The following is a 27,330-nucleotide window of genomic DNA, read 5'->3' on the forward strand; positions in this document are numbered from 1 at the left end:
GCTTGAATATTGGCGGGAAGTAGCTGAGTAGTTAAGTAACTTTTTTTTTTTCCTTTTTTTTAAGCATGTAATTCCTCTGGTTCATACATGTTCTGGTAACTATTGGTACGTGACACATTGGTTCATCATAGTATTCCAGCTATTCGATTCTTCTTCTGAGGCACTAATGCGTCTGGCTCCATGGCTAAATGGCTAGCGTGCTGGACTTTGGTCACAGGGATCCCGGCTTCGATTCCCGACAGGGTCGGAAATTTAAACAATCATTGGTTAATTTCGCTGGCATGGAGGCTGGATGTATGTGTTGTCTTCATCATTTCATCCTCATCACGACGCACAGGTCGCCTACGGGCGTCAACTCGAAAGACCTGCACCTGGCGAGCCGAACATGTCCTCGGACACTCCCGGCACTAAAAGCCATACGCCATTTCATTTCAGTAGGAATACGCAGGGTGCGCCCTTAACGGAAAACGTCAGCGCAGTGTTCGCCGTTGTCTGTGGCTGCGTCATTCCAGCTCCGGATCTTGCCACTGTTACAACACCTGCGTAGTACCGTTCGTGAAAAGAGAGACACTGTGCCGTTTTCAATTTGCTCTAGCATTTCCTATGATAACATTGCTTTTAAACGTGACACTCCAGTTTGTTAATATTGTACTCTACTTTGAAAAGAATGCTGACTGGATTTGAATGACCTATGTCGAATCCAGTTTAATACACTGACAGAGCAAATGCAACACCAAGAAGGAGTGGTTCGAAAGGGATGAAAGTTGGGGAAAAAACAGAGACGGCACGGACGAATAATAGATGTTTATTTCAAACCGATATGCAGGTTACACAATGCGCACGGCATCGACTCAGTAGGATGTAGGACCACCGCGAGCGGCGATGCACGCAGAGACACGTCGAGGTACAGAGTCAATAAGAGTGCGGATGGTGTCCTGAGGGATGCTTCTCCATTCTCTGTCAACCATTTGCCACAGTTGGTCGTCCGTACGAGGCTGGGGCAGAGTTTGCAAACGGCGTCCAATGAGATCCCACACGTGTTCGATTGGTGAGAGATCCGGAGAGTACGCTGGCCACGGAAGCATCTGTACACCTCGTAGAGCCTATTGGGAGATGCGAGCAGTGTGTGGGCGGGCATTATCCTGCTGAAACAGAGCATTGGGCAGCCCCTGAAGGTACGGGAGTGCCACCGGCCGCAGCACATGCTGCACGTAGCGGTGGGCATTTAACGTGCCTTGAATACGCACTAGAGGTGACGTGGAATCATACGCAATAGCGCCCCAAACCATGATGCCGCGTTGTCTAGCGGTAGGGCGCTCCACAGTTACTGCCGGATTTGACCTTTCTCCACACCGACGCCACACTCGTCTGCGGTGACTATCACTGACAGAACAGAAGCGTGACTCATCGGAGAACACGACGTTCCGCCATTCCCTCATCCAAGTCGCTCTAGCCCGGCACCATGCCAGGCGTGCACGTCTATGCTGTGGAGTCAATGGTAGTCTTCTGAGCGGACGCCGGGAGTGCAGGCCTCCTTCAACCAATCGACGGGAAATTGTTCTGGTCGATATTGGAACATGCTGAAGAATGGCGGTTGACGTGGCGTGCGGGGCTGCCACCGCTTGGCGGCGGATGCGCCGATCCTCGCGTGCTGACGTCACTCGGGCTGCGCCTGGACCCCTCGCACGTGCCACATGTCCCTGCGCCAACCATCGTCGCCACAGGCGCTGCACCGTGGACACATCCCTATGGGTATCGGCTGCGATTTGACGAAGCGACCAACCTGCCCTTCTCAGCCCGATCACTATACCCCTCGTAAAGTCGTCTGTCTGCTGGAAATGCCTCCGTTGACGGCGGCCTGGCATTCTAAGCTATACACGTGTCCTGTGGCACACGACAACACGTTCTACAATGACTGTCGGCTGAGAAATCACGGTACGAAGTGGGCCATTCGCCAATTCCGTGTCCCATTTATCGTTCGCTACGTGCGCAGCACAGCGGCGCATTTCACATCATGAGCATACTTCAGTGACGTCAGTCTACCCTGCAATTGGCATAAAGTTCTGACCACTCCTTCTTGGTGTTGCATTTGCTCTGTCAGTCAGTGTATTTCATGCGGAAACTGGACGTGTGGATTTAAATGGAACTTGGTATTTGGTTTAGAATAAGGTTGAGTATAATGAGCTGTAAGTTCAAACATTTTCAGTAGGAGGGAGTTCAGAAGGGGCCTGACGTATACAATTCGACGCGTATGTCTTTTACGGTTGGTTTTACACGAAAATAGCTTGTGGCGATTTTTTGTTCTGTACCTTTTTTTCGATACAGCCCAAAACGAGGGAAATATTAGTAGCAGTAAAAGTTTAAGTCCAAGAGCAGGTAACTAACTCTATAAACTGTAAAAAGAGTTGCTATGGAGATCATTAAAGGCTTTGTACATCTGTAAGTAATTTTTAATATTAACCTGATACATTACTTTCTTTTATACGAGAAGGAAGAGATTAAATGAAGATCAGGAATAATGCAACAGAATATGAAAGTGTAAAGGGCCACGGAGACAAGTAAGCGAGCACGTCATAATAAGTCGCACTGACAGGTAGAGGCGTGCCCGCTAATATCTCAAAATCTGGGGGAACAATGAGGGGTGAGATAAACATGTAATCATGCACGTGGTAAGTGATTGTTTCGTCAACGACGGGTACTATCAGCTATAAAATAATACTTACTTTTTAAAAGCCCCTGCACGTGTAGCTTCTTACAAAGAGTGTCTACCTGGTTTACCATTACCCTGTCGGTCCATCCTTACTAGATGCGGTACTTGGTTGCAGTCGGCTATTTCGATGTCATTAAATCGGTAAGAAATGAAATGGATACTTAGTTATCGCACCTAATTGTAATAATTGAAATTTATATTTCTCTTATAATTGTAAAGTAACTACTTCGTTTTAGGTAGAAAACCGTTTCTTGCCAGATGACGCAGTGTGTATTACAGATCCACAAGTAGCGTTTGAATGTAAAAATGTGCATTAGAATTTAATTTACATAAAGACAAACTTCTGTAAACTACCCTCTGCAATCAGCACATTTGAAGACTCATGTCTGCAACTCGTAGATTTCATTGTCAATTGAGGAATTCCATAGATCCCTCAGTTATTCCCATGGGAAAGAGGGTACAGTGGCAAAGATCGAAGTGGACAGGGTCATAAGCGCGAACCCGAACTGCGAATTCTGTGTGGCGAAAACTTGAATGAAGAATTTAACCTGACACTGTCACAAATATGTTCATTCATAACTTCTTGTGATGTAGAGAGCTTATTGACTGACAAGCGCTGGAACCTCACAGAAGCAAATTAAGAATTGTTTTTTTCAATTTGCTTTACGTCGCACAGATAGGTCTTATGGCGACGACGGGATAGGGATAGGGATTCAGGGCTGCCGACAGTGGGGTTCGAACCCACTATCTTCCGGATGCAAGCTCACAGCTCCGCGGCCCTAACCGCACGGCCAACTCGACCGGATTTTTGGGTGTTAACTAAGCAAGAAAATGTTAAGGAATTTTGAACAATTAAAGTGCCTACTTTAGTGTCTTTTCCCTTATTCGTGCATGTTTATAGTGCATAAATGCATGCATATTTTGGGATTGTATAGTACATGAAAGTCTTTTCTTTACATATGACTGAAGGATAGGTATTTTACTTGTAAAATCACGTGGCATCAGGAAGGAGCCATAATTAGTGGATGTAGAGGTAAGGATTATTCTGCCCGAAGGCAGGTCCGAACCTCCGCAGAGGTGTTCCTGAGCCGGAGTTTACGTGCGGTAGGGTGGCCAGTTCCTTTCCGCTCCTCCATTCCCTTACCCCCCCACCAACAGCGCGTGGCAACCCATCCAACTCCTGACCACGTCCAATGTTGCTTAACTTCGGAGATCTCACGGGATCCGGTGTTTCAACACGGCTACGGCCGTTGGCAGTGGATGTAGACCTGAAAATAAGACATTAATTTAATGAACTCTTCCATTAATTCCTAGAATGAATACCATGATGGGAATTGTTTTATGTAACTCCACGATACTTCGCTCATGTTCCCATAACTGCTAGAGATCTTCAGATCACGTTTTACTGAAGTGATGAAATTCATATGATGTTTACACGAGTGGTGCGTGATGTTCATCTTTACAAGCAGGCCTGTTCGTCCTATATCTCTATTAACATTATTTTGTTTGTACAAGTTTGCTGGCGGAATAGATGTTCTATCAACTGCGAGATAAGTAAATATTTACTGAAAGGCACTGCCGCCGTTCTGAAGATCATGGAATTGATAGCATAAGTATTTGACGTGAACATTGTATAATGTTCCTAATCTAATGTGGAAGATAACATCGGACAAACTGTAAAAGAACCTTATGTAATGTAATCATTGGAGCGATAAAGTAACACTTTGCTATTGGCATCGAACAGTAAATATGAACGTGAAGAAATAAACCCTTGAATCTATCTTAAAATTACATTGACTTTTATTCCCGTGATTTATCATTTTTATTGGTAAAAATATGAAACGGCGTATGGCTTTTTAGTGCCGGGAGCGTCCGAAGGCAAGTTCGGCTCGCCACATGCAGGTCTTTTGATTTGACGCTCGTAGGCGACCTGCGCGTCGTGATGAGGATTAAATGATGAAGATGACACATACACCCAGTCCCAGTGTCAGCGGAATTAACCAATTATGGTTAAAATTCCCGACTCTGCCGGGAATCGAACCCAGGACCCTGTGACCAAAGGCCAGCACAATATCCATTTAGCCATGGAGCCGGACGTTTTTATTGGTTAGAGGACAGTTAACGATCTTGGACTTTTTATTTTTTGGTCTGTATATAGCCCTGTTGTCAGGCCGATTTTGCTATACAGTGGCTGAAAACGTTGTAGACTAAAACTATCCTGGGTACATGAAATAAGTAACTTCTCGTACGAACTTGTTGGCGCTCTTTAAGTAAAGATTTAAAAAAAGCTAAAATCGATGGAGCTCTGTAGTAGGTTATTGTGCGATGTATGGAGTTGACGTTTGTGAGAGACTTGAGCAAAAGGAGACTTAACAGACGAATAGAAAATTATGGAGGTTTAATAGTTTTTTTTTTTTTTTTTTTACCGAGGCTTGTAGCATGCATACTTCGACATATTTATATTCAGTGTCATTGGTTTTACGTCCCCCTGCCTACTTTTACGCAGAGGTGCCGAAATTTTGTTACGCAAGATTTCTTTTTTGTGTCAGTACACGAGGCTGACATTTGAGTAACTTCCAATGCCACCGGAATGAGCCAGAATCGAACACGCCAGTTCGGGATCAGGGCATCGCTTTTACCGCCTGAGTCCCTCAGTCCGGCTAAAGATCTAGTCTGTTATGGAAATGTAATGTATGTATGTATGTATGTATGTATGTATGTATGTATGTATGTATGTATGTATGTATGTATGTATGTATGTATGTATGTATGTATGGGGGCTCGTTACATATGTTGCACCTCAATAACTTAAATACTTAGAATGGTTTCTTTCCTCCTTCATCCATTATGAGAAATCTGAGGAAAAAATGCAGTCTTGTACTGGAGAAAGCAGCAAAGGATACAAAAATGCGAGATTCTCTGGGTTCCGCAAACCAAATACCGCCAGGGACGGAAAGAACAGAAGTTGGTCAACGGAGATCGGATAGAAAGATGATAGACGGGTCTGGCCGGTGGTCACGGTCTGGCTCAGGTGTAGAAGTAACGCTAGATTCAGGTGGGACCCTGTGCTTGTCACGCAGAGTTGTGAGCGACTGGGTGGAACTGAATACCAGTAATAATCACCAGTCCTTAAATAATGTAGACATGAGGGTGTACTGAAAGGTTGCCTGTTCAGGACGTCTAGTTGGGAGAGTCTCTTGTGTTCTCGGATTTATTAGAACGTGTTTGCGAACGTACGAAGTCCTCTGAGGAAGAACAACGTCGATGTCTGTTTCATTAATGCACTTCTAAATCCTGTGCCGTAAGGAGTAGTGACCATAAACTACCTGAGAACCTTCATGTAGAGAAGCATTTTCTTGTAAAACCTAGAAGAATGATATGTAGTTTTATCTGATGATAATTCATGTGAATTGAAATCTTGAAGGAAAAACGTCCGGCGGTTTGGCTGAAAGGTCAGCGTACTGACCTTCAGTTTAGAAGGTCCTGGGTTCGATTCCCTGCCGGGTTATGGATTTTAATCACGTCTGGTTGATACCTCCAGCTCGTAGGCTGAGTGTTTTTGTTAGTCTTAATACAAATCTTCAAATACATACAACACATAACACGACAAACCAGAACAGAAATATGCAATAGTGAACACATCCCTCCACATACAGTAGGGTTGGTGTCAGGAAAAGCATCCTGCTGTAAAACTAGGCTAAATCCATTCGAACTGCCGAGCCCAGGTAATAGAAGAAGTTTGAGAACAAAAACTTACGAAAGAAATTGCTTCTTTTGGAAGATATTCGTGGTATTCCTAAGGGGAAACTACTTGTGAAATTGGGCCTTAAAACACTGAAACATATTTGGAATAATTAAATCATTGATTGTTAACTTCTTTTCAGAAAAGGATAATGTGGACGTAAACTATGATCTCTTCCTTCTTTCAAATTTTGGCTAGTAAAAATTTTACTTACGTTTATAGGAAGTATCCTCTTTCTTAAAAAATATCCTTTTTTTTCTTTTTCTCCGAATTGTTATCCTAAATGAAAAGCACTTGCTACAGATTCTATTGAGTATATTGACGCTCAAGGATGGACAAATATTAATTTGATATGACTTCATACATCTTGTGTACAAGTTAAAATTCCCTCGTAACATGACTTGGGGCTTTTAAGTGCCGTGAGAACAGGAGCTCAGTGCTCTGCCCACTTAAACGGGATTCTCGTCAAGTATTAAAGCCTTTGTTGTTGGTTGAAGCTCTCCCCCTGCTCATTTAGCCGTATTGTCACCTCGTTAGCGGCTCGCGCTTGCTGTGTGAGGGTGAGGCTAAAGCTCATCCGCTCGTGTGTGTGAGCATACTACTGGAATATTGCCGTAGTAAAGAACATTAAGTGACTGACAGACATTTGACCTGCCCCTGTGCTACCGACCCGTCGTAAAAACATAGTTTCAATGGGCCTGAAGATGTTCGTCTTTTTCCTATCGCACTTGCACGGAACCACTTTCAAGTATGATCTTTAAGTATTCACGGCCCTACTGCGCTGTGAGGAACTTTTGCTTGAAATAACTAAGTCAGAAAATGCAATTCTACTAGAATTCACAATCTTGTCAAATTATATTGGTACCTCATTTAATACCTTAAGGCACCTTCCCCAGGCTTAGCCCAAATGAACTACAATTATCTGCTTTTTTCTTTCTTTCTTTCTTTCTTTCTTTCTTTCTTTCTTTCTTTCTTTCTTTCTTTCCTCAACCCTCCCAAAGGGTATGATGGCATCATGCAGTAAGAGGTCGTGTGATGTGTTTCCAAGCGTCTCTTATCTTGGGCGAGATGAATGATTCATGCGTGTTTTTGTCCGATCATACTCTTCATTTGGTCCACCCTTACGGTTGGTTTAAAGCTTCGATTGTGGTTTGTATGACTGTAAGAGATTAGAGACCATCAGTTGCGTCTCAACAAAACGTCTGTGCTTTTAATTTAAGGTCATGCTGATTATATTTTTGGAAATGAATAGGTTTACTCCCATGGTTCAGATTTCACGAATCTATACGTCCAGTGGCTTGTAATGAGATTAATAAAGCAACATTCCTCGCTATCCTTGCTTTTCCACTGGTGTAGGTTTTTCAGTAAGTCATTGTGGGTCCAGGTTGGGAAAATATACTTGAAATAAGACAGTATTTCACAACTTTTTAGCCGAATTGATTGTGGGAAAATTCATCTAAATCGTTCATGGTGCTCATAGACTGATATCGAAAGTCTAAATCTTGTCGTAGTAGAGTATTTAATATTTAATTTAATTTAATTTAATATTTAGTATTTAATACACAAGATTGACTGAAATACATTTATCCTCTTCAGATTGACATTTCAATCGACTGGCTGAAGTGTGAACTGGTGCGAAGCGCGCTGCCAGTAGAGGCTGGAGTTGGATGAAAAAGTAGCTTCTGGTTTTGTCTGCCCTCGTAACTTTATTTTCCTATTGGTTTTACATCGCGCATACAGGTCTAAATGGCGATGATGTAATAGGACAGGGCTAGGGCTGAGAAGAAAGCTGCCGTAACTTTAATTAAGGTAAAGCCCCAACATTTGCTTGATGTAAAAATAAGAAACAGCAGAATACCATCTTCAGGGCTGCCGACAGTGGGATTCGAACCCACTATATCCTGGATGCGAGCTCACAGCTGCGTGCTCCTAACTGCACGGCCAACTCTCCCGGTGCTTGGCTTTTTTGACCGGGCTCACTCGTATTAGTGGCGAGCGGAACCCGTTCTAAATCTGGTGGAGTTGGGTTTTGAACCCATCTCCCGAATGCAAGCTCACAGCTATGTTACCCGAACTTCCCTCCGTCTAGATTGGTCCAGGTCGCAGGATTACCTCTAAAACAGTCCATTGAACCCTAAACCTACTTTTATTTTGGACTAGGAAAGCCCATTTTTTCTTCCACGGTAGCACACGCACACAAAAGGTTCCGAACGAAGTTTAGTTTCCTGACTCTAATACTTCCAGATAAATTGAAGTAGATTTCTCGTTTATAATGCCATTTATCTTAAATATTGTGGTCTCCTTAGGAATGTAATACGCGAGGATAAATTTACCAATGGTGTGCTAATTTTTTATTGAATTAACTCGTACAACTTTGTTCATCGGTATTAGTTAGGTTCTCAAAGAGAAGAATAAACACCTGCCTTCAGCATTGGTCCTTTTTAAAGGGAAACTCTGACTACTGCTGACAGGATTCGGACCAATTATGGAATCTGTGCTAAATCCCTGCAAAGAGGAGTAAAATCCTATCTTCTCAATGCGACTGCGTTGCTCCCAAACAGGCTATTCAACACACTGTGCCAGATTGCCAAACAAAGGTATATCAAGGGAACTTATCCGATTTTCTGTTTGTCCTGGATTCAGTACATTAGATGAGTCTATAAGCCCTCCTTGCTATGTGACAGTGTAAATACGTACATATTGGCGTATGATAAATACATAAATAAATTCATAAATAAGTTTGCTTCTTTTAACGCTAGGACGGTGCTGCTTTCGTTTTTCCGTGCTCGCATCTTGGCGAGAGAACTCCGGCGGGTGAAAGTGAAGGCGAGCTTGAGATTTGCTGGGAACATCTCAGCTCCGCGCTTTGCTCTACCTGCACTTTCTCTGCCACTGGACCAGTGGCCCACATCTTTACTCCGTCGTACCTTTCTTCGCTCGTAGAGTATTCATTGTTCTCTTGTTTATTTCGACGAGGATGGATAAAAAAAAGTTACCAATTTTCATGATGCGAAATAAACATTAATCTCTTGTGGATATATTGAAGTTCATGAGATGACCATCAAAATAGATCGACGCGTTCTACAGCTAAACAGCTTAATTCCACCCTCCCGCCGGTCATTGTTTAAAACGATTTTTCTTCTTTTCCCGTTTGATCTGAAAATGTTTGAGATAGGCTGGTACTGTTTGTTACAACCACTTAATTTGCTCTGCTGGGCTGAATAGCACAACGGTAGCTGAGATAAAGTTGGCGGGTTCGATTCCGACTCAGTCCAGTGGTATTTGAAGGTGCTCAGATACGTCAGCCTCTTGTTGGGAAATTTATGGGCACGTGAAAGAACTCTTGCGGGACAAAATTCTTCACAATGTTAGCCTGCCTCCAGTTAATAACAAATCATCAATTTCAGGTATTAGCCTAAACTGTCACCTCTGGGTTTTTGAAGGGTGGGAAAAAGTAAGACACTCTGTGTCGTATGATGTCGGCTTGTGAAAGATATCTGGTGACATATTCTGTCTTTACTCGACAAAATTAATACTCGGCAATAGGATGGAATGGAATTGACGGGTTACATCCCGGCTCAGTCCGGTGATATTTGAAGGTGCTCAAATACCTCAGCCTCGTGTCGGAAGATTTATGGGCACGTAAAAGAACTCCCGTGGGGCAAAATTCCGGCACCTCGATGTCTCCGAAAACGGTAACAGTAATAGTAGTTGAAATAACATGAAACTTCTTATTCTTCCTCCTCGTCTTCTTTCTACTTTCTCTACCATTTAGTAGAGTAATGGAAGTCAAAATTGACTCGCAGACAACGTTAATTACGTCAAATCAAAATATCTACGCGCCAGTACAGTAGCTTGGGCCATACTATTATTAGTGAGTGAAATTGAGTATCCAAAGCATCTTCAATGAAATCAGATATTCTACTGGTACTTCGTGAGAACTTTCTAGATACTTAAGAGAACCGTGAATGATACCCATTTTAAAAAATGTTCGAGAACGGCTGTTGGTTCTACACTTGATAATGTAAAAGCTTAAGGAGACTCAAACCCTTATCCCAAACAGCCCATAACTGACTTTGACCTGCTAAGACGACTGCTGCCCAGCCAGAAGGCCTGATAATTTTCGAGTGTCTCGTGATCAGTGTGTCGACTTCCTCAGCCGTATTGGTATACTTGGCTTTTTTTCTTTGTTTGCTATTTTGCTTTACGTCGCACCGACACAGGTCTTATGGCGACGATGAGTCAGGAAGGGCCTAGGAATGGGAAGGAAGCGGCCGTGGCCTTAAGGTACAGCCCCAGCATTTGCCTGGTGTGAAAATGGGAAACCACGGAAAACCATCTTCAGGGCTGCCGACAGTGGGATTCGAACCCACTATATCCCGGATGCGAGCTCACAGCTGCGTGCTCCTAACCAACTCTTCTTCTTCCAAGAAGAATTACATAACTCTACACACTGTGGAAACTTCACTTCTAAGATACGGGAGAATTCCCTTAGCGTACATTGATCAAAGATATAAATGGATTAGAGTTTAACATCAACAAAATAAGCGTACGGCGTCACAACAGTCAGGATTATGTCCACGACAAGAATGATGGCTAACAGATATGGGCACTCGCTCTGGTCTTGTGTATCTATTGTCGCGAAGCTCGGGTCGATTCTCTGCTCGTCCACGGATTTTAATTTTAGTCAGATTTCGAACGGGTTCCGCTCGCCACTAATACGAGTGAGTCCGGTCAAAAAACCCAAGCACCGGGAGAGTTGGCCGTGCGGTTCATTTTACCTTTACACATAACCATAGGAAAATGAATACAACGAAAATTGTTCTGATAGACTGTACATACAATTGTGGCTGGGAGGCGTGACCAGTCTTAAGGAAGAAAATAGATAGGAAGTTCATTGGGAGATACGAGGTTTTAGAAGTAAGCCGTCGCATAGTTTTATTGTAGACTCAAGATAGGTCATGGAAGGTCTACGCACTCTTACCTCCTAAATAGGGAGGAATCCCAATGTGTTCTTGTGGTGTCGAATTCACCTTGGCCCACATCCTCAGAGCACACAGATTTCTCTGATCTAAGACGGAACTTCGGCCTGCAGGACACCCTCGAACTCGTACTAGCTGATGACGAGAATGCTGCTGATCTCGTTATTCTCTTTATGTATCAGAGTGGATTAATAAAGGGCTTCGAAATGTCAAGTTTTCGATGTCCTTTTCGGCTTAATAAAATCTTTGTTTTATTTAATTTTCAAATTATTCTGTTTAATACATAGTTTTAATTTAATTTTAATTTTTGTTTCCACTTAATTTGTTCAGAGAGCCGGGCTGAGTGGCTCAGACGGTTGAGGTGCTGGCCTTCTGATCCCAACTTGGCAGGTTCGAACCTAGCTCAGTTTGGTGGTAGTAGAAGGTGCTCAAATACGTCAGTCTCGTGTCTGTAGATTTACCGGCACGTAAAAGAAATCCTGACGGACAACATTCCGGCAACTCGGCGTCTCCGAAAACCGTCAAAAGTACTTAGTGGGACGTAAAGTATTATTATTATTATTATTATTATTATTATTATTATTATTATTATTATTATTATTCAGAAAGGCTTATCTAGTTGTACTTCCTCTTAAAACAATCATCGCCACCTATCCATCGTCGAACTGTTCTTGCACGTGATATGTTGCTATCGCCGTTGCCCTTCACAGTAAACTTTCCATTGGTCTATCCATCTCGTCTCATGACATGGCCAAAGAATTGCAGTATTCAGTCGTAAACCCGAGTAGACAAGCGTTTGGAGATTTTAACTTCTAAAATAGTATTATTGGTGCGTTTTTTCATGGAAGTGACGCGTAGCATACCCCTCCCGCACGGCAGTTCAAAGACTTCGATGTTTTTTAAAAATAGTTTATCTTAATAGGTGTTATAGATGTTGATTCCCATAGGGAATAGGTGTTGTCTGTCTCACACCCATATATTGGGCATAAATTAAGCTTATTAACGAATAAATTAAATACACACTCATTGAAATAGAAGGGTGCATATAGCGCTCGCAAAACATAAATGGCTTCGCATAATGCATTTCGCATCAAGAATTCCTTCATATTTATAAAATCATTGGGCCGATGACGTAGATGTTAGGCCCCTTTAAACAAGCGTATAAAATCATTGTGGATCATTTCTTGAAACATTCTCATAAAAACAAATCGCCGTTCAGTGACTGCGTAAAGAACCAGTGGATGGCCAAAACAATGCTGGCCGGATCAACCTAACCAATGTAATTGTGCCATCTGTTGCTAACAAGACAACGGCCATCCATTGGATTTTTTTTTTCTTCCAATTACTCGGTTATTTCCTGAAAAAGAAACTAAATAAATGTTACTCCGCTGTATTGTGGTCACATGTTTACTCTTACTCTTGTGTTGATAGAGTCCTTGCGAAATCCTAATATGATTACAGAACATGATCCGAACTTAATCAAAACATCGCTCCATCTAGCGACAGCTTTTAAGACAAATATCGAGGCGTAGCACATTTTAAGTAAAATTACCGCTCGCTTCTCATCATGGTGGTGGTGGTGGTGGTGGTGGTGGTGGTGGTGGTGGTGGTTGTTGTTCAGACACTGGTTGTTGCATATATTTTTGAAATTAAAATGGTTAACGAGATAGCATTATTATTATTATTATTATTATTATTATTATTATTATTATTATTATTATTATTATTTATTTATTTTCTGTACGTCGCACCGACACAGATAGGTCTTACGGCGACGATGCGATAGGAAAGGGCTAGGACTGAGAAGGAAGCTGCCGTGGCCTTAATTAAGGTACAGCCTGGTGTGAATGTGGGAAACCACGGAAAACCGTATTCAGGGCTGCCGACAGTGTGGTTCAAACCCACTATCTCCCGGATGCAAGCTCACAGCTGCGCGCCTCTAACTATACGACCAATTCGCCCGGTATTATTATTATTATTATTATTATTATTATTATTATTATTATTATTATTATTATTATTATTATTAATAATTATAGATTATCCGGGCGCGGATTATCCGTTTTGCGGATTAACCGTGCACGTTTTCGCCTTATTAAGAATACTATGATTGAAATCGAATACATTTTAATTTGACAGTTTAAATGAGGTTGAAGAAAAAGAAAGTGAAGCGCTTTTCATTCTGTGGCTCTACAGTGTATAGATACCGGTACCCTGTTGGATTATATGGGACAAAGCGGGTTTGAATATGGTGACATTATTGCCGCACGCAAAATACGTCTCGAGATAAGGAAGCAGATGAACAACCAAAAGCAGAGAATCACTACATACAAGACATACTTCTTCAGAGCACATTAATATATGTGTGTATGTTTTCTATAAATATATTATAGCCTACGTTATATTGTACTGTATTTAAAAATATTGTAGAATGTTGTTCTTGCAATAAACACATGCTTTTGCATTATCCGTATTTTCCGCTTATCCATGCCATTCGCCCCGGTCATTAGCCAGAATAATTGAGAGTATACTGTAATAATAATAATAATAATAATAATAATAATAATAATAATAATAATAATAATAATTCATTTTATTGCAGAGAACTGTGAGAACGTAGTATTAAAAAGTCCTCTTGCAGGCTCACATTCGAATGAAGTTTTGAACGTTGCTATCGTTTCGTTGGCACTCTATTTTGAATTAAATTCCCATTATTTGATTATATTACTACATTCTTGCTTTATACTTTGCCACTTGCTTTATGGTAATAAATGAAGTTGGAAGTACTCACATCGGAACAAGAAATTTACACGCGTCGTAAATATACGGGGTAGGAAAACACACTGCCTGAAGCAACTAAGCATCATCAACATAGTAGGCTTATAGGTTGTTCGAAGAATTCTGTATCATATTCGTGTGTTACTCTGCTGTTGTGAATGAACAAGTTTTCTTGTGAGTAGCAAGTACTGTACACCAATTATTTGCCCTTTGACCTTAAGACCAAGTGTTCTCAGGACTTCTTAAATGATGTCATCGAAGACGCTGCCCCAATTGACTCCGTGCCCTGTATTACCCCACCCCGCTCCACTCCTCGTCTCCTAGATGCAACAGTAAATTGAGGAAATGCTCAATTGCTTCATTTGTTGAGCTGCATTGCAGGTGCTTGTAACAGGCGCCACACCAATACATTGTACACTTGAATGAGTCGCATTCTCACGGATGTACACTCTAGATAGCTCTCACGAACTGTATAAAGATAGTCTCAAGCCGCGTTAGCCGGGATTTCACTTTGTGGAATAAAGGTGATTTCATGGAAACAAAATGCATCGGTACATAAAATGCATGTACAGTGTGATTCGAACGTAAATGCTTGTGTATGGATCCATTCTTCATTGTTTTTCTGTTGTGCTTATGAATGGTATGAAAAGTTAGTTTTAATCCACACTTCCAATTTATTTTACTTTTTCTTGTTATCGATTCGAGCGATCAGTGCATACTGACGATCCGTAGAGGTTGCTTTCCCACTGAAGTATTAGGCCAGCTTCTATTTTTCGCCTATATAAGGTATAACACAATAAGACTGCAGTTGCATACACCACATATACGCTGACGATACAAAGTTTTTCTTGCACCGTGAACCGGAAAGACTGTTGAAATTTTAGATATTTCAATAGAGACTTACAAACGATCTGTAACTGGACTGACGCGCATGGACTAAGACTAATCACTAGACCTGGGATTTTAGGCTCTAAAAATATTAGTTTTAGGCACCTAAAATAGGCTTTTAAAATAGAAAATATGCGCTCAAAACGTGCGTTAAAAAGACATAAAATAGACTTTTAAAATATTACAATATACACTTAAACTGTAAAGTGATCCCTTTAAAAAAAAAAAAAAAAAAAACTTTTAACGAACGTGGTATGCCTATTCTTAACAGAATCAGCTACAATATTAACACATAATTAAAAATACATTTTTCAAAAACACTGAACGATTATATGAAAAATCATCAGTATCGGTACTGAACTAAAACCTTAAAACTAAAATCACTGATCACAATCACAGCACTGTAGGCATCCCATAACGGTGTAAACGCGACCGGAGTATGTGTTTATTTATTTGTAATGACAATGACCATTCCTACGTCAGTTTCATTCTAGTTTGCTTTACAGTACGTAACAATAATCTTCTCCGAATTTCCCATAGTTGGGCTGTGTCTTTTGTCTGTAAAATTTATTTTGAAAACAGAAAGAGAATGCTCCACACTCGCAGATGTTAGAGGGACATGGGAAAATTAAATTAAATTTTTCAGTTAAATTTCACTACATAAGTCTACCTTTTTCCCATCCATTACCTGATCTACCCTTTTCAGCCCTGAATAACCTGAATTCTTCCGCTGTAGACTAGCCCACTTGTCACTTATTTTATCCCCTAAAACTTAACCTCTGATGTTCTGCTCTTCATTCAGAGTTGTGCATTATATGATTGTAAAAATTACAGATGTTGACTATTTTAAATGTACAGTATAGGCATTTTAGGCACTAAAATAGTAAAATAGGCTCTAAGGGTCGAAATAGGCATTTTAGGGCACTATAAAACTCTACGGATGTAAGGGATTCATCATGAAACGTCAACATAGTTTTATATTTTCATGTTATTTCTTAAGGAACAAAATAGGCATTTGCCTTAACAATCCAGGTCTACTAATCACGTAAAATCTCAATCTATAATCATTTTTCACCCACGACTTCGTTCAAGAATCATAAACAATTTCACTTTACCAAAACTCTGCCTACAAAATTCATCAGTTGAGTTGAGTTGAGTTGAGTGGATCAGTCAAGACCATGATTATTATAGACGAACATATTTAACGGAGGCAGCACATTATCAGTGTTTCCTGAAAAATATTAGCGACATGTAACTTGTTTAGAATATTCCTCAGCATATTTTCTTGATTACTGTGACACCCGACTGACTGCTTCTCTTTACGACACAAAACGCCAGTGTTCGCTACATGTGACTTATGTTACTTTAACCATGTTACACCTGTCTACAGTGAACTTGGTTTAGTAAAACTTCAACAGCGCCGTAATCTTCATATCTTATGCATTATTTATTGAATATTCGTTTCATTCTCGCCTCGCTGCTTGTATTGTTAGTTTGACCACATCTCATCTAATCAATTTCGGAACGCGTTCAAAAACTGATGTACTCTTATCGACAGCACCTCACCGCACCGCAAGATACACAAACTCATTATCATCTCTTCAGCACGATAGTGGAACACACTACCTATCTGTAAGAGGGCCTGCCCTGCTAGTTTCAGGCAACGTTGTCACTAATATCTAGAAGGTAAACTTTTTTGTTTGTCTTATATATGTTAATTGTAGATCTCCTTCAAGCTATGTATTACTATCATTAAAATACACGTGAACTATTAAGCGAAAAATTTGGTGGTAGGTGGCTTGGACCCGTCGCCTGGTCACCGTGCTCACGCGATATAGCACCTTTGGACTACTTGTTGTCGGGATACATATAACAAAAAGCCATGTTTTCACCACTTACAACCAAAGAGGATATGAAATATCAAATACGTGAAGTCTGCCACACTATTAGCCTCTGCATGTTGTTAAATGTTTGGGGGGTGGGAAGGAACCTTTCCAAAAGAATCGCCAATTAATGGAGGCTTCTTGAGCATGTAGTGAAGTAATGCAATCATCTGGGTATTTTATTAATTTACTTATTCATTTAGTAGGCCTGCTCTTTTCTGCTACTATATACTATACATCACGGTTTGGAAGACAAAGTATTCGGTTTTGTCTATTAATTTAAGAGATTCGCTTGTTACACTTTGTCTGGGTCACCTGTTCACTACTCATCATTCGGATGCGTCTTATTTACTGACTAGCTTTGTAACTTATCCGTCGTTGACAGGTTATGTTAGATAGAGAATATTTACATACATTGTCTCAACTGTATAACATAGTAGGTACTTGCTTAGGAATTCATCCAGTTCCTTGGATGAATGGTTAGCGTATATTGGCCTTCGATTCAGAGGGACCCGGGTTCGATTCCCGGCGAGACTGAGAATTTTAACTTCATATGGTTAATTCTTCTGGCTTGGGGACTAAGTTTGTGTGTTCGTTTTAATACTTTTCTCTTCATCTGCATATAACAAACTACACCACTAACCATCATTGAGTAGTGAATACATCCCTTCATATAGGAAAATGCATCTGGCCGTGAAACGGGGTCAAGTCCACATGCAGTTAATTGGTAAATAAGAAAATAATATTATAGCGGGTAATTCAAAAGGTTGCGCAGGACCTCAAAGTAGCCCATAGCAGGATCGAAGTACAATTACTTTCGAATAGGAACGCGTAACCTAGGACGAAACTCGGCGTCAGGGCTCTGAATTACTAAACAATACAGAACTAGCATTTAGTGAAGTAATCGTCGTTTGCGCACTCGAGACACACAATGTTGTTTACAGAAGCTACTTGAGCAGTGTTGCCAACTTAGCGGATTTTCCGCTAAATTTGGCGGAATTACAAGACTGTCGGCGAAGAAATATATCATTTAGCGGATAGCGGATTTTTTGACGGAATTCTAGATGTATTATAGCGGAATTTAGTGTTTTATCCATTTTACGTTTAAAAAAAATTGTACTCCAGTCTGTCTCCGAGCTATTCCGTATTTCTAGCTAGCCACCACATGAGGAAAACATGTTATTTGGATTTGATGTTATGAGATCATGGTATCATAAAATTGTAATGCGTGGGGAAAGGTTACTTATCTCTTAGTTGACGAATGAGTACAGATAATGAAACTGTGAGAGAGTAGCAGTTATATTTATGCTGTGAAGGAAGATCGTTTAATGCGATGGCCTGTTCTGTGTGTGGCCCTTGAGGTAGGGGATTCACCTAGTTTGCACCCGGTAGTAAAACGCCTACAAGTTTTAGCTCGCCGGCTCGCAGGCAGGGGGTTAATCCCAGTGAGACTCACATATCAGGTGAGTGCAGACATTTACTTTTATTATTGTTATTGTTATTATTATTGCTCGTTTTTATTGCTCATTATTTGAGATCGGATTTCTTGGCGGAGTTTTAGCGGATTTTTAGTAGTATTTAGCGGATCTTGGAAATATAAGTTGGCAACATTGTGCTTGAGCAGTCACCCACCTGATTCGCCCAGACTAGTCCTGGCGCAGGGTTTCGTCCTAGACTGCACGTTTCTGTTCGAACCTTCGAATATTGCTGTATTTCTACCCCACAAAGAAACCATGTAAGGAAGTGCTGGGATCATTGCTTCGATATTTACTCCCTGGACATACAGTAAGTCTTTCTGAAAAAATAAAAAGAAATCATGTAGGAGTGGAAAATTAGGCTCTAATTGAGACAGAGTGATTAGGTCTATGTCCAGTCCAGGAATTAACGTACTACTCTTTTCTGTAGTAGGCTGAGTGAACCAGAGCCATAATGTCTCAAGAAGTGAGTTTCGAATTCTGAATTTCTCCACTTCTTGTCAGGGAACCGAACAGTGTCCTTCCGGGTGAACCACACTTGCTTTTCCTGCAAGTTTTCTTACTTTTACTTTACTGGGCTTCCGAAACTTCCTCATCTTCTGAACTCTTGCTCTGCCAGGCCCTGACACTATTAGTCTTCGGGACCTAGGGGGTTTCCATTTTCACTCCTTTCATGGCTTTTTTTTTTTTTTTTCTCGATACTTTCAACATCGGGCTCAACTCTTTCTCCTCCGATGAAGAGTTGTGAGAAGATGCTTATTTCATTCTTCCTTTTAAAACTGCCACTTACTTGCAAGAAGCCTAGCCTATCTTTTACCTTATTAGTGTAATTTTCCTCTGACCTCCCAGTCGTTGACCCCCTGTGGTTGGAGGCGGTAGTCACATCCCCTTTCGTTTACAGATACCTTCATTTTTCGAAGTGTCAAAAGTCTTCTATTTTCCTTCCGATTAGTGTTAGAGAATGGTTGCCCAGTTGCACTTCCTCTTAAAATGTCACCACCACCACCACCACTTTCACTCATTCACCGGGCGTTCATATTCTCTGTCGACTGTTGAAACCTCTGTTTCTACTGGGGTATGAGTTGGGGAATTTCGTGTCTAATGTTTCCAGTTGCTTTGCATCTTGTAGAGATGTTTTGAAGTTTTGACTTTGGGAAATTATCATTCCCACTTACTGAGAGGGTACTGGCTTGGTTCATAATTTGCCCATTCCATAAAGGAGGAACCGTTTGATCGTTGTCCTAACCAAGCATGGCCTTGTTAACGTGGTAGATTATTAAGCTGTTGTGAAATAGTTTCCTGTAACACAATCGGTGCGATGAGCCATTCAAAGCACGCAGCTGTGTAACTGGAGAGCGGGTGAGGTCTGCTATGCAGTGTCGAGTGCTAATTGAACTAAGCCTTTTCAGTTTATAACGCAGCACACTGCTTCTGGCGGTCGTTTAGTTCGCGTGATAAAATGACTGTAATCATTTTGGAAATGAGAACCACGTTTATTTTTGAGAATAATCTATACTTTAACAACGATGCCGCTTAAGATTTTTGCTAAATTACTGCGATCTATTAGTTTTCTTTCGTTCAAAGAAAAATCAAAGTTCAAAGTTCTAGCCCCTGATTGGTGCCTCCATCCTCAGTTAAACAAAACACTCTCAAATGGCGTCTTAAATCAGCAGTATATTTCTGAAGGATCTTCTTCACCAGAGCTATAAGGTCAGTTTTCCAACTGCTGATCACACTGTGTTTCTTTACTTCAGACATCGCACGGGACTCCTTTCTTTTAACACGGCCAAACCATGAAATCACCGTAAATTTGTAGACGTTTAGACTCGTCTCAGATAGTAAACTAGAGGTTGGTAACATTTCTAAGTGACTTTCTTGGGTGTTTTATATCGATGGTTAGGGTAGCCACCTGAATCTTAAAAGTTTGTTCAGCACTCGGCTATTTTCTTTACAGGGCTTTGAGATTAAAACACTACCGGCCGCAGAGACCTCCTCCTCGGTCGACATTGCGAGTGGCCTCAGCATTTTAATTTGAAAGAACTCTGTGAATAAGCGGGGTCATTTTTAGATTTCCGAAGGACCAATAATACTATCACGAGGTGTGGATAGGATTACATAACACATTAAAAAACAGCAGTTGATATAGTGCAGTATAAACACTACAGTATATACAAGGCAGTTTCGAGAAAAGTGCAGTATCGAAGGGGGATGACCTGATAATGCGCAAGGCGTGCATAATGGTTTGAGACAGAACATGCCGCGCGGGTAGACAGTGGTCCACAGCAATGACAATTTAGTGCGCGCTCTGACACAGTAGAGAAAGTTAAGCTTCCAAATCATGAATAACATTGCCAACTTAAATATAATCAATAAATGTGGGCACAAGAAATAAATATAACCACCCTGTATATCCTGCGAATAGGGTACCTTCACTATGTGAACGTATGCTTGTAAATTGAGCACGTGCGCACCTGGAGTCAATAAGACTGTCGAAATTTCAACTTTATTTATCCTCGTTTACTTCCTACTTTGAGATAATGCTGAATTTTACTTTTCTCTCAGGGTAGTTCAGCCCTTTAAAGCATATACTACGGTAGCTTACAGGTAGCCTCGGGGATTCTTGTCATGAACTTTGAAACGATTTGCCGTAGTTTTCCATTTAAAACCACTTGAATGCTGTGGGTAATACTTATGTGAACCTTTGAACTTTTTTCCTTCTTAGTCTTAGCCTTAATTGACTCTATCACCGGGCGAGTTGGTTGTGTAGTTAAGGGCGCGCAGCTGTGAGCTTGCATCCGGGAGATAGTGGGTTCGAACCCCACTGTCGACAGCCCTGAAGATGGTTTTCCGTGGTTTCCCCATTTTCACTATGCAAATGTTGGGGCTGCACCTTACGGCCACGGCCGCTTCCTTCCCACTCCTAGACCTTTCCTGTCCCATCGTCGCCGTAGGACCTATCTGTGTCGGTGCGACGTAAAGCAACTTGCAAGAAAAAATAAATAAAAAATAAATATGCACTTCATTTTATGATACACAAGAGTTTGAAACTTATAATGTAGTTACAATAATACAAAATTGCCTGTTCATAAATATTCGGACAAAAATGAAAGTACAAAAAATATGAAGGATGGAGTCCATGTAGGAATATTAATACTTCGTGATTCTTCCCTTCCTGCGAAGCACTTACATCTGAAGATACTGGCGTTGGTCCATGTTTCCGTCTACAAAAACCAGCTCACCTACTCCTTGAGCCGACATACAGCCCCAAACCATAACATGCCCCCCTCCATGTTTTACCGTTGCGTCATATTTCTTTCTTCATACTGTATATTGGGCTGTCTCCAAACTATGATGCGCCCGTCTGAGCCAGACAAGTTGAATTTCGATTCATCGTGGAACATTACTGTCTTCATCGGTTCATGTCTTTGTTAAGATGCTCCTTGATACTATTTATTTTGTTGATATAGGGCTTTCTTCTTTCAAGTTAGCCCGTGATAATCACCTCTATATAACACCCTCCAGATTGTACTTGCACTGATATTTCCAGACACTCTCTCAGCTGCAGCAGCGATAGTGTTTGTAACAAGAAGTGGATTTCTTTTCACTTTTCTTACTACTGCCCTCTCTTCTCTCCTAGTAAGGATCCTCGGGCGACCTGTCTGGAAAATTTGTAATTCTGTCTTGAAATTTGTATCAACATACGATATCGTCAACAGTACTTTTCATCAAACCATGCGATTTGTCGACATGTTTTCCCTTTTTCATGATGGAATATTACTAATGGCCTTTGATCAAATGTAGTGTTGCTTCCTCTGCGTCCCATTTCACTCGCGAATCGTTGCGTCTGCTTTGTGCATGAGGAATGCAGTGACTGGGATCTGTCTGCACAGCGCATAACAAGTGCAGAGCATGCCTTGAGTACCGTAGCTAAAACATCTGTCCGAAAAATATTGACCAGCAAATTTTCGTATCTCAAATAAGTAAAAGGTATTATTAATTTGCAAACTCATCTATAAATCGCAATTGGATGATTACAGTACCTACTAAGTGCATTACATTCAGAGTGTATTAATTTCGAATTTATTGCCTGTTCTTTCTTCAATAATAGGGGTATTACATGTATAGATTCTGTCAGAAAAAGACTGTCACTGTATCTATGTTGGTGCGATGTAAAGATAATAATAATAATAAAAAAAAAAAATAATAATAATAATAATAATAATAAACTCCTTTATCTCTTGACACCTGAAGATAATAACGATATTAAAAAATGAACCAACCTGATGGCGCTACGCTACATCCCTGACGAACCTGGCCTGCCAAGCGACCGCTGCTCAGCCCTAAAGCCTCCAGAATTCAAGGTGACACATGGTCAGCGCGACGAATCCTCTCGGCCGTTACACTTGGCTTTCTAGATCGGGGTGCTATCTCACCGTCAGATAGCTCCTCAGTTGTTCTCTCGAAGGCTCTCGAACCATCCCTCAGACTGGGGCAAGAGTCCCTGGCCTCACCGGGAATTGAACTTGTTTTCAGAGTATGAGGCAGGCACGCTACCCCCAGAACCCGGGGCTGGCTAATAAGTAATAACGATATATTTGGGACGTAAAGCATTATTGATGACGATATCTCAAGTCTGTATGTGGGAAATACAGTAAATGTAATGTTTACCATTCCCAGCAAGTGTGTAGTAACACTCGTACCAACCATTTTGGAGCTGGTGGGAGCAACATTCGGGCATTAAACCGAACCAAATTCAAACAAAGGAGTGACGCTGCTTATACCAGAAAGAAAGAAGACTTGTCACCCATTCTGTAATCGTGTCTGTTTTTTTCCTTAATATACGTGAAGTGAGGATGATATTGTCATTTGCGTTAATATGATATGCCAACTCTGAAACCCTCCGGAGAAGAGAAATCTAGTCCACGAGAAAGGCGGGGCTCAGCACCCATGTGTTCGTGATGAATGTAGGATTCCGAAATGATGGGAGAAAGTGGCCTGACACGATGGTTCGGATGCTGCATAATGCTCGCTCTACAGCATTTGCATCTTTAACTCTTCCCCTTACCCCCTACTTAGTTTCTGGGCATCTGAGGAAGCAAGTTATAGTTTTATGCAACTGTTGATACAGCAATTATAGCTACGTGGGATCCGAAATACAAGGACGTGACTTTTCATTTAACAAATCTCGCGTTCTGTGGCAGGATTTTGAACCATAGCCACCTTGGTGAGAAGCTCTCTTCTAGAGATTAGTGTTTAAGCAATACAATATTTATTTATTTGTTTGTTTATTTATTTATTTATTTATTTATTTATTTATTTATTTATTTATTTATTTATTTATTTATTTATTTAAATTTGTGGCGAAGTTAGGGCTCATGGCCCTCTCGTACACTTAACCACCTTCAACAATAAAATTTAAAAATGTAAACATAAGATATAGTAATTCTACAAGAAATAATACTACGGATGGATACACGAAGACTAGGTTACAAATCAGTGAGATTTAGTTTCCCTCCTGTGAGAGGGGGCGGCAGAATACATCCACGGCAATCCCAGCGTATCGTAAGAGGCGACTATTTAATGAAGGAACCCCGGGTGCTCTCACCTTGAAAGAGTGGGTTGGTGACCACGATATACGTAGCCCAGTCTGACAGTGTTTCCACATTCTTGTATCAGGCTTCTCCTTGTAGTATTTCCTTTCCGTCCTCCCTGGCTCAACTACTGTTTTTTTTCGAACCCGACGATATTAGGTTTACGAGGCCTTTCACTTAATGCCCATGTGGGTGGCTCTTCTCCTTTCTTTCTTTCTTTCTTTCTTTCTTTCTTTCTTTCTTTCTTTCTTTCACCTACACAATCATCTTTGAAGGGTCTGACTTCTTCCATTTGTCCTCTGATTAGTGTTAAGAGAGGATGGTTGCCCAGTTGTACTTCCTCTTAAAACTGTAACAACCACCACCAATATTTGGCCCATATGTTGAAAAGTTCGTGTTGAAATCAGACTCTCATTACTTAAAAGAAAGAAGAGTTCTTGCAGTTGAAGGAACCCTTTGGCTATTTCATCATACCTAGTGAAATGCGAGTAGCAATCATGAGGTCAAAGATGACTACAGTGTTGCTTCCTCTTGTGTCTGTAGTACTTTTTGTTTTTTACAATTAGCTGTACGTCACACCGACACAGATAGGTCTTATGGCGACGATCGGATAGGAAAGGCCTAGGAATGGAAAGAAAGCGGCCGTGGCCTTAAGGCCTGGTGTGAAAATGGGAAACCACGGAAAACCATCTTCAGGGCTGCCGGCAGTGGGGTTCGAACCCACTATCACCCGAATGCAAGCTCATAGCTGTGCATGCCTAATTGCACGGCCAACTCGCGTGGTTATACACCCTTCTTTTAGTCATACTTTCCTTTCCGATCCCGATGGAGTTAGTTTTGTGAGGTTTAGAGAGGCTTTCATTTTCCTTCCTATCGCTGGTTTGCACTTTTCTTCACGAAATCATCATATTTCAAGGGACAGAATTCTTTTTTATATATTCCACGTATGTATAGTAATGAGAAGGCGAGCGTCTTAAAACGGCCATCATAACTACAGTTCAAGGATAGTTGCACTTGGTATTAATATTATTAGTTCTTTGCGTATTTTATCATTATCTAGTCCGCAAATATGTTGATGCGGAGAAATAAACACTGCCGTTACGCTTAACACAGTTTGCCGGATATACAGTATTTCCAGGGCAGTGGTTAAAGCCGCTGGAATTAAGTGAACAGGAGCATGTTCCATTAAATACCAGGCTACGGTGCGATACGATATTTTATATTTCGTATTCTCATCAAAAATCATGCCAAATTAATGAATTGCGGTATGGTATTCTAGCGATTAGTTGGAGAATTCCCTGCCAAACTCCGTACAAGTTGCTATTTTTCAAACTAAGAATCGGTCTTCGATAATCGCACAGCACGCTTTTCCGGCATAAGCATTATGTTCATACGTTGTACATTACTGCAGTAGCAATCGTATATTGATAACAAACACTTCATATTTCACTCTATTTTCTGCTATCCTGCAGAGAAGCAAGGAAGTAATACTTCAAGCCGAGTATCAAATGTACTTTTAAAAAGGAGCAGAAGTACGAGTTTCTCTTTGAAGTGCCCAATTCATGTATTTGTTCAGCGCCCGGAAAAGAGCAGTATTATTCGAAGTTTAAAAAGAAAATATATCGTGTGGAATTGTTACCTGGCTTAAAAGTATAACTACCGAGCTCGATAGCTGTAGTCGCTTAAGTGCGGCCAGTATCCAGTAATCGGGAGATCGTGGGTTCGAGCCCCACTATCGGCAGCCCTGAAGATGGTTTTCCGTGGTTTCCCATTTTCACACCAGGCAAATACCGGGGCTGTACCCTAATTAAGGCCACGGCCGCTTCCTTCCAATTCTTAGGCCTTTCCTATTCCATCGTCGCCATAAGACATATCTGTGTCGGTGCGACGTAAAGCAAAAAAAAAAAAGTATAACTATATGTTACTTTATAGAGGACTTGTTTATACACTACTTGGAAGTTAGTATGCAGCAAAGACCAAAGAACGTGTTTAAAGAAATTATCGATATTTTCATAACAGTTCCAAGAAGTTATTTTTACACTCTTGTTTATTGGTGACCATTTTAACTGACACTCTGGAACCCAACGTCGTTTCAATTTATAGGGTCGTTAAACAGGACTCAATGCAGTACATTCATGCGGATGGCATCCCCGGTGTTACATTGCATTCAGAAAATTTTCTCGGTCGGTGGTCCGAGCGGTTAGCGCGCTAGCTTCTTGTATGCAAGATCGTGAGATGTTTCCCAACCGAGATCTGTGGAGTTTCGAAAACAAAGCTCATACATAGTACGGCATGTCATTAATGTGGCCATGGGAGGAGATCGTGAAGTAATTTGACGGTCATTCGGCAAAATTCTTCCGATATTCTTATCATTTCCACTAGAACATACTTGTCTTAGTAATGTCGGACTAATGGCTTGGACAATTCAACGCTTGCATTGAGCCCAAGTTGGCGGGTTTCATTCTGGCTCTGTCCCATGGTATTTACTACTACTACTACTACTACTACTACTACTACTACTACTATTACTACAATTTCTTCATTCCTCCCGTAAAGGGGGAGGTGGGCCTCTTAAGACGTTGACGCCGTCTCTCGGGCCAGGAGATTTCTTGTTACGTTGAAGGAGATGTGCGGAGAAGGTGAGTGTGTTGTCGGTCCTGGCCTATACTATGAACTGTCCCGGCATTCGCCTTAGTGCAGGAGAATGGAAAACCACGGAAAACCATTCTCAGGACAGCCAACGGTGGGGACCAACCCCTCTCCGTCTCCCGAATGCAGAGGCGTAGAGTCACGGCGGAGCCGCGGCCACTCCTCCTCTGATGCGTTGGTCGGTCGGAGTGCAGAGCCGTCGGACCAGCCGAAGTCCACTCTGCAACCACCGACCCGGTGGTATTTGGAGGTTCTCATGTACTGTATGCCTCGGGTCGGTAATTTATTGGCACATGAAAGTTCCTACAGGACAAAATTCCAGCACGTCTTAGTCTCCGAAGTACATAAAATTATTATTATTATTATTATTATTATTATTATTATTATTATTATTATTATTATTATTATTATTATTATTATTATTATTGGGCTCTGTTGCAGTAATAGTAAGAAGTAAGGTTTCACCTGAGAAGTTCTGTTAGGCTACGGTGCGTCCGCACTTGTATCAGATCAGCGTATCTGCATCAAGAATTGATCAGGATCATGATTCAGACGTCTTTTGACAAGGCTGTCCGATCCGTATCACTAATCTGTATCATCTATGCGTATCTGACAGTTTTCCACCCATCTGT

The 27,330-nt window shown here is 41.2% G+C and overlaps 1 protein-coding gene across 2 annotated transcripts in view; it reads left to right on the forward strand.

Moving 5' to 3' along the window:
* Positions 1-27,330, forward strand: part of LOC136874513 (uncharacterized) — a 382,224-nt gene that overhangs the window by 273,449 nt on the left and 81,445 nt on the right. The window contains exon 1 of one of the 2 annotated variants that reach the window (XM_067148159.2): positions 18,297-18,446. The exons of the other annotated variant lie outside the window; for it this stretch is intronic. Within the exon in view, the coding sequence (XP_067004260.2) occupies positions 18,312-18,446 (135 nt within the window). The 5' untranslated portion in view covers positions 18,297-18,311. Of the gene's footprint in view, positions 1-18,296; positions 18,447-27,330 lie in introns of those variants that run through there. 2 annotated transcript variants of the gene reach the window in all.

Source organism: Anabrus simplex, chromosome 1 (genome assembly GCF_040414725.1).
Source record: "Anabrus simplex isolate iqAnaSimp1 chromosome 1, ASM4041472v1, whole genome shotgun sequence".
Lineage (NCBI taxonomy): Eukaryota > Metazoa > Arthropoda > Insecta > Orthoptera > Tettigoniidae > Anabrus > Anabrus simplex.